The sequence below is a fragment of the Echinops telfairi genome, unplaced genomic scaffold, assembly GCF_000313985.2.
Source record: "Echinops telfairi isolate 266 unplaced genomic scaffold, ASM31398v2 ScPeMD7_2565;HRSCAF=3150, whole genome shotgun sequence".
NCBI classification, from domain to species: domain Eukaryota; kingdom Metazoa; phylum Chordata; class Mammalia; order Afrosoricida; family Tenrecidae; genus Echinops; species Echinops telfairi.
In genome coordinates, this window is record NW_022106463.1 from 6,922,555 (window position 1) to 6,933,454 (window position 10,900).

General features: G+C 55.5%; 1 protein-coding gene across 1 annotated transcript; it reads right to left on the reverse strand.

Moving 5' to 3' along the window:
- Nucleotides 1–1,241: 1,241 nt before the first annotated feature.
- Nucleotides 1,242–9,167, reverse strand: LOC101653620 (proteasome maturation protein). The gene is made up of 6 exons (XM_013007847.2): nucleotides 9,108–9,167; nucleotides 6,790–6,887; nucleotides 5,706–5,766; nucleotides 5,306–5,407; nucleotides 1,912–2,005; nucleotides 1,242–1,346 (listed from the first exon to the last, which is right to left on the reverse strand). Exons 1-6 carry the CDS (start codon nucleotides 9,108–9,110, stop codon nucleotides 1,279–1,281), a joined length of 426 nt encoding a protein of 141 aa, XP_012863301.2. The 5' UTR covers nucleotides 9,111–9,167; the 3' UTR covers nucleotides 1,242–1,278.
- Nucleotides 9,168–10,900: the final 1,733 nt, after the last annotated feature.

The window sequence follows — 10,900 nt, forward strand, 5'->3', positions numbered from 1 at the left end:
GTGACAGGCAGGCAGCCCAGAGTGAGTTCTACTTTGCGGCAAACAGTGTCTCCGATGCTGTCTTAGTGTTTCCGTTTTCTAGACCAGATTCACACAGATAGCGTGCCAAGGTAGAACCAGGGTGAAAATGCATTTTTTAAATTAGTTATCTTTTTGAAAAATGCCTTTTTAAAGAAATTACTACAGAAATTGCTTGTGAGTGGCTCCGTGTATTTAAGTATACAGAAGTGCTCTAATTTTAAAGAGGTAAGCATGTGTTGAATGGGAACTTTTCTATAACAGTGTTACTTGGTAAAACATATTGAGACAGGAAGTGCTAACACTCAGTCTACATCTGCCAGCTGCATTATGTTACTCTTTAAGACCAGCCAGACCCACAGATGTCCTTCGGGTCTAGCAGGGAACTGGCCCCGAGGCTCAGCCAATAAAACCTCTCTCCCCTCCCAACCCCCCAAAACAAACAAATCAAGCTCACTGCCATCGAGGGGATGCTGACTCAGTGACCCCTAGCCATATGACAGGGTAGAAAGCCTCAACTTTCTCTCACTGAGCAGCTGGTGGATTTGAACTGCTGACCTTGTGGTAACAGCCCAACCTGTAACCCACTGCACCACCAGGAAATGACAGAGAAGCCCATGTGGCAAACACCAACACCAGGCAGGATCTCCTTAGAACCTTCAAGCCCCCGAGGCCACAAAGGCAGCCACGTGACAGGAGAAGGCTGGGGGTGGTCCCAAGAGGGCGTGCGGGCAGAGACGGGAAGAAGTGGGGCGAGGCCCGTGGTGTCTGCGCTGTTGATGGGGAACCAACGTGCTCTGCAAGCTCTCACCCAATCACAGTGGAAATGCAGGCTACAGAGAGCACTCTGTGCAGCGAAAGAGACCGCTGAGTCTAAGAAAATTCCTCCTAGGGCTTCTATCCATCGAGGGACTATCCTGCAAGAGCAAACACAAACAGTGCCTCTGTGTTCCACTGGAAATGCCGCTGCTGGAGTCCGTGCTAAGCCTTTGTCCTGGTAGATGCCACTGGAAATGAGGCAGAGGCAAACACCGAGGCTGGTCCAGGGACTGTCAGGGACAGGTGGGAAGGGGGCCTGTGGCTGCTCTGTGGCATCCCCAGGTACAGGTCTGACAGACACAGAAGGCCCGTCTCACTACATTCCCTCAGTGGCATCGAGCTGCTGCCCAAACCCTCTACTTCTCCGGGCCGCCGGTCTTTAATGAAAACGCCAGGCACTCCCACCGTGTGAGTACTTTTAATGCTGCAGGACATCGACGGTCACAGCAAGCCCAGCTTGTGCTCCACCATGCAGTGCGGCTCGCCCATGATCTCGCTCTGTGCAGGGTCTGAAAACACAGCAGTACCGGCTCTCAGAAGTGACCATCACAGAAAGCATGTTTGTGTATGAAAATCTCCAACAGACGCACTAACTCAAAGTGGCACAGACCAGGCCAGGGGCTGCCAAGGGACCAAGGCCACTGTCCAGGGTGCTGACAACACGCTCTGGCACCAGGAAGAAATGGGTCACACAGTTGCAGACAGCTGCGCATGCTCACCCTGTCCACTAAGTGGTGCACAGATGGCCAGGAAACCCTGTGGGAGCCCAGCCTGAGGCAGAAGGAAGCTACCACCACATGAAGGTGGGTGAGACCTGCTGGGACCACACAGAGCAAACCTTCCCCGAGCGCCGGGCCCACGCACACGCACACGCACACGTCATGGTCAAGAAGGGATGTGAATGAATGATGACCCTGGGTGAGTCCCGGGGACTGCGCCAGCACCTTCACTCTCAGACACCCTGAAGCCCAGCTCTGCCTGCTCCATCTCTGCTCCAGGCAAGGAGTGGGTACCAGGGACCCAATAGATGGGGCCTCTGTGGCTTCCTGGCACAGCTGGCTGAACCACACTCACCGTTGAGGATGTCTTCAAAGGCCAAGGTCTCATCGCTGCCCCTCAGGATGTCCAGTGAGAGGTTGGAGCTGGGCAGAAAGGGAAGGCGTTGGACCTTGGGAGGGTGAAAAGACAAGATGATTATCTGAGTTTCCTGTGTCTCATTTTTCATTTGTAAAATTCACACAACCCAAACTTGCTGCCATCGGATCGATTCCAACTCATGGAGACCCTATAGGGCAGGGTAGAACTGCCCTTTTGAGTTTCTGAGACTGAGAGTGGAAAGCCCCGTCTTTCTCCTGAGCAGCAGTTGGTGGGTTTGAACCGCAGACCTTGGAGTTCGCAGGAAAGGCGTAACCACTGTACCACCAAGGCTCCTTAGATTCCATGGCTCCATGAACCACGTGAAGACCCCGGGTCACCAGTTAATGAGCGTCAACAAAAATGCAGGTCACCTTTTGGACACAAATGTGAAGATGTGCAGACGCTTCCTGGAGCGCATCTCCTGTGCACCCACTGAGAGGTCTGCCGTGGCACATGCCAGGTGATGGCACCCTCTCCCAGGGCCTCCTGATGTGTGTATGAGGCTCGGGGTCCAGGAACAGACCCACTTCTGGGGCACCCACTCAGCTCTCACTGACCCACCGCTGTGTTTTCCCACAAGTCACAGCACACAGAAGGACTGGCAAGAGCGGCTCCGGCCGGCACCTGTGCCCTCAGGGGCACCAGCTATTTGGTGGAGGAGCCTGGATAGAGGCCAGCAGTCCCCAGGGAAGTGGAAAACGAAACAAACGATGTTTTATTTCAGGGCGATGACTACTGCACTGAACAGCTCAATAAGAGGCTCTCATCAGTGCATCTTAGGGGAACCCGGGAGGGCTGCTGTTTAAACAGCTGAACCACATCTTCAGTGTCATTGAGTGAAGTCAGCGACATGTCAGACACACCTAAGCAACCGCCACAGCACACCTACGACGGGGGAGGGGGGCTTGAAAATCACCTAACATGCAACTCCTCTGGTGTGACAACACAGAAACAGGCCCTCTAAAACAGAAGCAGTCACCAGACACATCTCTGAGATGGAGAAACACAAGTGACTTCATGTCACTTCTTTCCAAGTCCTGCACACCAGCTCCACACCACCTCCCTGCCGTGCAGTCAGCGCTGACTCAGCGCTCCGTGCGCTGAGACTGAGACTGCTCACGGGAGAAGGAAGCCCGGTCTTTCTTCCTTGGAGCTGCTGGTGGTTTCAAACTGCTGGCCATGCGCATCGCAGCCCAACATGGAACCACACCGCCAGGCACACCACACAGAGGTAGGTACATCTTTTTCTTTTTTTTTTTGAGGGGGGGCGGGTGTTCTGCAAAATGCACCATGATATGCTTTGGGAAGGTGCTGAAAAAGGAGAATTCAGAGACATGGGAATTTCCCCTGTCTTTTCTGAGCTCCCTGGTGTAACGGGGCCTGCACAGTTGGCTGAGCCAGATCTGGCAGGCGCAGTCACCAGCTGCAAGTCCTCTGCCTCAGTCCTCCACCTGTACAGCATCACCGCCAGGTCAGAGGAGAGACCGTGCCCGGCCGTCACTGTCACCACGCCACATCCCAGGGGGCCCTGCTCTCTGACAACTGGATCCAGGGATCACTGTTAGAATCCAGAAAGATCATTTCGGATCTTGTCAGAAGAGCACCAAGAGTGCTCTTGACCACTAGGTGGTCAATGACCCAATGACCAAACCGATGGCCAGTGACCCTGACCCACAGGGGCCTGTGGAGAACCATGGGCTGTCAATCTGCATGGATGAGACGGAGCATCCATGGAACCCACGGAGCGGCTGGTGGTTCCAACCACAGACCTGAGGGCCCGCCGCACACCGTGTTTTATCCACAGCACCAGCAGGGAGCCTCCCACTCAACGGCACTAGTAGTTCAGACCGTGCGGTGGCACTAGGGTAAAGGCTCGGGCACTAACCTGCCACATGCTCCGAGGGAGGGAGGGAGGGGAGGCCACTTGCTCGGGGACAGTCCTGCTGTCCTATAGGGCTGCTCTGAGCTGGACCTGACTTGGGGGTCTGGGGGGTTTTGAATCTGAGGGCACATTGACGCTCACCTTTTTCTCCCTAAAATATGTCTAAGACTCAAAGGATGTAACTTTCAGTTATAATGACCTTTCGAGTTATTTAAATCTTTACTGTGGAAAATTCTCCCTTTAGACTGTCAAGGTTGAAAAACAGTCTGGGTGGAGAGGACAGAGGAAGAGGAAGACACAGAAATAGCAGCTCACAAGGCAGGCCAGGAATAGCCGGGGCTAGTGGTTGGGGGACCAGAAGAGCAGTTCGGAGAAGGGTCCGGAACCAGCCAGAGGGTCACAGACATGGGCAGGGCAGGTGGCTGGCAGAGGATCTGATTCTGGGCCAAGACTGGTGGTGCGAATGAATGTGAAGTTCAGGTTCAAGTTTCCAGCGACATGTAGTTGGGCCCCGTACCAGACCCAACCACTGCCACTAAACAATTTCCAGCTCACAACCTCCCTGGAGGCCAGAGTGGGACCGTCAGGCCCTGTGGGTGCACAGGCATCAGTCTTTACGAGGAGCCTCACTGCTCCCCTCCTACCACCAAAAGCTCACAGCCAGCAGTCCAACACTTACCTCTCAGCACCCCAGAGCGCCTAGAGCAAGACAAGAGCATGAAGACCAGAGACGGACTTGGTGCCAGGCACACACGGCTGCACTTAGCCTTCAGGAGAGTCCTCGTAACCCTCCCTGCTCTTCTCACAATCCCACTTCACACTGAGCCCCGGGAGCCCAACTGGGCTGTGAAGTTCTGGGCTGGAGGTGTGGAGAACACTGCTCAGCTGTGAAGCTGTGTGCTTGCAGGCAGCAGCCCAACACCAAAGTCACTGGGCCTCCAGGGCTCTTGCCATCAATTCAGTACCCCGTTCAATGTGACAGGCTAACATCAAGGTGCCGTCAGGCTGTAAAGGCGGCTGCTCAGTCAACAAGCACTCACTGGGAGGCAGAGGCTGCTCCAGAGGTCCAGGTGCCTGTGTGCTGCTGACAGGCCCAGCGAGCAAAGGCCAAGGAGGGGATCCGGGGTCAAGGATCAGACATGCCAAGAGGCGCACACAGGTAGGGCCCGGCTCTCACAGCTGTGGGAGGACACTGTCCAAGGTCATATTCTAGAACAACGTGTGTTCCCCTCAGTGCTCGTGGGGCGTTGAGACCTGGAGGCAGCCCTACCCCCAGGAGAGAACCACACAGGGAGGAACGGGTGACTTTCCAGGATGCGAGCCTGGGTGGGGAAGGGGTTTCTGGCTCTAAGGACAGGCCAAGGTCACAGCACACTGAGGAGGGGGAGCGTGGGGTGGTCCAGGGAGGGTCAGCAAAGCCAGCCTCCCGTGGCACAAGCACAGACCCACCTGCTGCACTGCCTTGAACTCCATCTGCAGTTTGAGGGGCGCAAACAGGCCCTGGATGTTCCTCAGGGTGGAGAAGTTCATCTTGTCCTGGTTGAGCTGGAACTACAGAAGACAGCCATGGGACACAGGGACTCCGCCACCCCCTTCCCCCGGTTAGCCTGGCGCTGAGGTGAAGGGCTGTTACATCTCACTGCCAGGCACCTCTCCTCCTCCCGAAACCCCGGCACACAAGCACTGCCTCTAGGCAGTCAGCAGCCATCACGGGGCCTAGGCTCGCAGGGACCCTGGGTCCAGTGACCCCCAGCACAGGCGCGGCTGCTACACACGGGAACCGTGATCGGCATCACTCGGCTCCATGTGAGGACAAAAACCAGGACACCCATGCGAAGGGCACACTTACATTTTTTTCTGATAATTCAAGAGGATGGCTGGGCAAAAGCTCATTTTTCACACAAGAAAAGCTGAAAGGAAACATTGAAAAGGTGAGGTTAATACATACATGCATGGATTTGGGGCTCGCACTTAATCCCCCAAGTAAGAACAATTAGTTCTTATGGCACGGCCCTGCCTGATGCTCACCCTCAAAGAGACCACTGAAGACGGGTGCTACAGCAGTGAAGAAACTAGATGGGGTCTTATAGCCCGGGGTCTTAAAAGGCTTGTCTTCAAACAGGCAGCCATCTATGCGAGGTGTCAACTAAGTCCACATGGAAGCAGCACACCAGCCTATGTGATCCAAGGATTGTATATGATGAAATCCGAATCCAAAGGAGGGAATGGTATCAGAGCTTAAATTGTGAACACCTGGTTTGCAGAAGGCTATGGGTGACAGTGGCAGTGGAAACCCAAAATCTATGTGCAGGGTCCCCACATGGCTTAAGCCTCGGTGGACACCCTCTGACCACAGTGGAGGGACATGAATAGCCTTGCTATCAGACAGAGAGCACTGTAAAGTCAATGATGGCAGATGTACTCTTGACTGCGATGCGCTACACCCACTGCCACCGAGTTGAGACCACTCTGACATCCCCAGGGACACACTGTGGGGTTGCTCCAGCATCACATTTACTACAGAAGCTGGCTGCCTCCTCTTCCTCCCGTGCAGCGGCTACTGGGTTCCAACAGCTGGCCCCTCAGTTAGCAGCCAGGTGCCTAAGCACTGAGCCACCAGAGGCAGTGTCTCTCAAAGCGAGGCGAATACTGCAACAGTCAGTGAGCTAAGGGGACACAGGGCAGTGGCAGCCCACCCACTCCTACTGGCAGGCACCATCTCCTTGGGTGCCCTGACGCAGTAAGAGGCTTGGTCCCAGAAGCTGCCGAGGCGCCTGCCCCCTTCCTGGCCCTTGCAGCGTTTCTTACTAGCACCCACATGCAATGCGCATTTATGACCTGACAGAGGATTTAAAGACCCCTCAGGAGGGGGAAATATAGCTCCACACCCATTTCCCTGGAACCCGGTCACAACTGGTCCCCCGAGTACGTACCCTTTCCGCAGAAGGTCATGACTCTCAAATGGTCCGCTGGCAGAGAGTTCAGTAACCGGGATGCTGTCTTTCAGCTGAGACCCGAGTCCTCTGGCATTCTGTAACACCAACAGCAACCTGTGAGGCCCCTCGCTTATCCCCAAACCAAACACCACACCCAACTCACACCAAACCCAGACAGGAGAGGAGGAGATGGACTGTTTCCGCCATTCCAGAGCCAGCAGTCTCACTGCCATCCAGTCAATTCCAACTCAGAGACCCTATAGGCCTGAACAGAACTGCCCTGTGGGTTTTCAAACTGTAACTCTTTACGGTAGAAAGCCTTGTTTTTCTCCCTCGAAGCAGCTGGTGGTTTGGAACTGCTGACCTTGTGGCATGCAGCCCAATGCATAACCCACCACAGAACCAGGCTGGACAACTCTAACGGACCTTAACCATGAGATGGCCCTGGTGGCGCAGTGGGTTAGGCACTGGGCTGTGAACACAAAGTTGGTGGTTCAGGCCCACCAGCCACTCCTCAGGAGAAAAAGGGGCAGCCGGCCCCCATAAAGATTCATAGTATCAAAGCCCCTGTAGGGTCACAATGAGTCTGAGCCATGGGCCCATGCGCTCCTCTGACCTGAACCGTCCTTTCCAAGGGAACTCCTGGTACTTCCCAACAGTCTCCTAGTGCTTTGCTTCCCTGTCCATCATCTAAGCACTCTGAGCTCTGAGTCCTCATGGATCACTCCTCGGACATCCTTCTGTGACATGTCCACGTGTCTAATTAAGAGGTGCAGAAAAAAACCCATCCCCGCCCTCTAGTCTAAGGGGACCAGATTTTAACATTGCAAAAGTGGGACACCAATGATAAAACTCGTATCCTGGCAAAATAGCCACATGGCAGCCGAAAATCGTATACCCTAGCTTGTCGTGCATTCTTTCCAAAAATCGGGACTTTTTAAAAACACCGCGGGACTAGGGAAAAATTGTTAAAAATCGGGACTGTCCCGCCAAAAGCGGGACGTCTGGTCACTACGCTCTAGTCAATAGCATATCAAGTGGGGTGAAACAAAACCAAACCACTCCCACTACCCGAGAGGATCCCGCGACCCTACACGGGGTTTCCAAGGCTGTCTGTCTTTCAGGGAGCAGCCAGCCTCCCTCTTGCCTATGGAGTAGCCGGGGGGTTTGATCTGCTGACCCTGCAGTGAGCAGCCCAGCACCTAACCCACAGTGCCACCAGGGCTCCTTAACTTGGGTGAAAGAGAAGGCAATATACAGTTAGAGAGGAGGTCAGGAAAAACAAGCCCCCACATCTGTGAGCACCCCGGCAGCGGCCCACTGGAAAGTGTGTCTACGGCTCTTCGCCATGATGGGCAGTACTGACCAGCCTTCTGGGCTGGACGAACTGCAGTGACCCCTCCCCCAGCTGTCACCTTTCCAGGAGCCTGAGGGGAGCAGGCAGCCATTGTCTTCCCCTGAGTCCTTTGGGAGGTCCCAATGGCCAGAATGAGAGCTTAACCACTGAGTTCCAAGGGCAGCATATCAAGTGGGGTCCCTATGTCCACGGTGACCCAGGAGTCTGACCCAATCGCAGCAGCTTTTTAACTCTTTCTGGTTTTAAGTTTGTTTGGGGTCAAGTACAGCGTAGTGGTTTATGCGCTGGGCTGCTAGCACAAGGTCAGCAGTCTGATACCACCCGAAGGGGCTTTCTAGTCCCGTCAACAGGTACAGTCTCGGAAACTCACAAGGGCAGTTCTAACCGGTCCTATAGGGTCGCAAGGAGTTGGCAGGCACTCGAAGGCAGGGAGACGGTAAAATAAAACATGACCCTGGCACTACTGACACGGGGGGCAGGCAGGAACTGGGAGAATTGTGTCTTTCCCACGCCAGGAGCCAGAACACCACGGAGGCCTCCCGCTGATCTGACCCGTGGCGACCCTGTGGGGGCAGACCGGAACGGCCCCACCAGGTTCCGGGCCAGCCTTTCCGCCGGCGGATCGCCAGGTCTCTCTCCCGCGGTGCAGACGGTGGGCCGCTGCCCAGCGCTAAACCCGCCACGCCACTAGGGCCGCCTGCATGCTTGTGCAGCTGAGTCACCGCAGCGCGGCCTACGCTTGGGGGGGGGGGCGGATTAGGAAGGCGCTTCCACGACCCGCTCCCACCCGGAAGCCCCCTCATTTCCGCAACTCGGCCCTTTCGGTTCGTCTCCGGGGGCCGCGACGGGCGACGGCAGCCACCGCCCGGCCGAGAACCCCTCGGCCTCCTGCAGCCCCCCGGGCCGGACGGGGCGACACTCGGGCCCCGGGAAGCCCAGGCGAGCGGCGCTCACTCACCATCTTGAAGCCGCTCGGCGCGCCGCTTCTCAGCCCAGTCACCTTCCGCCGGCCCGGCCGCTCACTTCCGCTTCCGGGGCCGACACCCCCCACATCCGCCGGAAGTGCGTCTGTCCGGCGACGCTGGAAAGCGGGCGGGGCTGGCGCTCCCACGCTTGGGGCCGCCGGGGACCCGTGGCCGAGGGCGCGCCGAGCCGGGGGGCGTGGGGGAGGGGGCGGGCTCTGGTCCCCAAACGCCGCCACGTGCGCGGACTGCTCTGCCTTCCGGAAACACCACACTCAACGCCGTCGAGTCCGGAGCCACCCTATAGGGCCCTGTAAGACCAGGGGGCCCTGCCCCGTGAGTTTCGGAAACTGCACGGGAGTAGAAAGCCTCGTCTCCCGCCTGAGGTCCTGGTGGTCCCGAACTGCCTGTGCAGAGCAGCCCAAAGCAGAACCACGCCCTAGGCTGTGATTTACCAAAGCAAGACCCCGGGGAGGCCGGTTGTCAAAGCGGCCGCGATTGGAACTGGGCGTCTATTCGGACGCGTGGCAACGCACGTGGCCTTACTGAGTGCCCGGCTCCGCCTAGGAGAGGTCCTGCCATTCCCACTTGGCATAAAGGACCGCTGGGCGATTGCCTGCGGTGGCTCGGTTTGGGGCAAAACTGGGACCCCAGGGATTGATCGTTTTTGTTTTATAATGATCAGACACCCAAGGCCCGCTGTGTTCAGGACCCTGCACTGAAGCTAAGACTACAGAGTGGAGCCGGGCTAGAGAGAAACTTAAGGGCGCCATCTGACAGCTAATTAAGAGCAGTACGATTCTGACATAATATATTGAACTCATAGCTTCCCCTGCTTGATTATTATTTTAGCTTTTCATTGTGAAGTAGGGAGCCCTGGTGGCTACTAACCAAAAGGTCAGCTGTTCAAAACCACCAGCTGCTCAGCAGGAGAAAGAGGAGGCTTTCTGCTCCTGTAAAGAGTTACAGTACTACCCTGCCCTTGAGGGTTGCCATGGGCAGCATGGGTGAGGTTGGCTCTGATTTGGTGCAGAGCAGGTCATTAGTTTTACATTGAACAATGTTATGTGTCACACACACACACACACACACGCACGTATGGTTCTCCTTTTCACCCGTCCTTTCCCAACCCACGGAACTCTGGGTAAAGGCTGCCCTTTGGGTTTGAAATGATGCTAGACTCTTTTTTTTAAGTATCATTGAGTTATTACCCCAGTTTCACAGGTGAGAAACCAAGACATAAAGAAATGAACGACATCCCAGGGCTCAGCCTGAGGCCTTCAACGATGGCTGTAACCAGTATGTTCCCTTGCCTTCCAGACACATGGTGTTGTTGGGTGTCTGTTGATTCCAGCTCATCAGTGACCCCATGTGACAGAAGAATGACTCTCTAGGGCAGTGGTTCTCAACCTGTGGGCCGAAACCCCTTTGGGGGTCCCACGACCCTTTCACAGGGGTTACCCGATTCATAACAGTAGCAAAATGACAGTGATGAAGTAACGTGAGGAACTGCATTAAACGGTCGTGGCATTGGGAAGGTTGAGAACCACTGCTCTAGGGTTTTCTAGGCTCTACTCAGAAGAGCCCCCAAGCCTTTCTTGACAGAATTGCCCCCTTCCAATCTCCCAACTTTGGGTTGTGGCCAAGCGCATAATAGTTTACCCATCAAGCCAACACCAAGCCTGATGCCGGTGGTTTCTTAAGCAGGGAGAAAGAACATGGAATGCAAATAGGCACACACAGACACAGACTCACAGAGACAGACAATACAGGGCTGCAGCACAAATTA

Excerpts from the sequence above, each read along its gene's own strand:
- LOC101653620 (XM_013007847.2), bottom strand. Across the intron at positions 5,408-5,705 it reads TTGAATTATCAGAAAAAAAT|TTCCAGCTCAACCAGGACAA; the intron begins GTAAGTGTGCCC and ends TGTCTTCTGTAG. Across the intron at positions 2,006-5,305 it reads AGTTCAAGGCAGTGCAGCAG|GTCCAACGCCTTCCCTTTCT; the intron begins GTGGGTCTGTGC and ends CACCCTCCCAAG.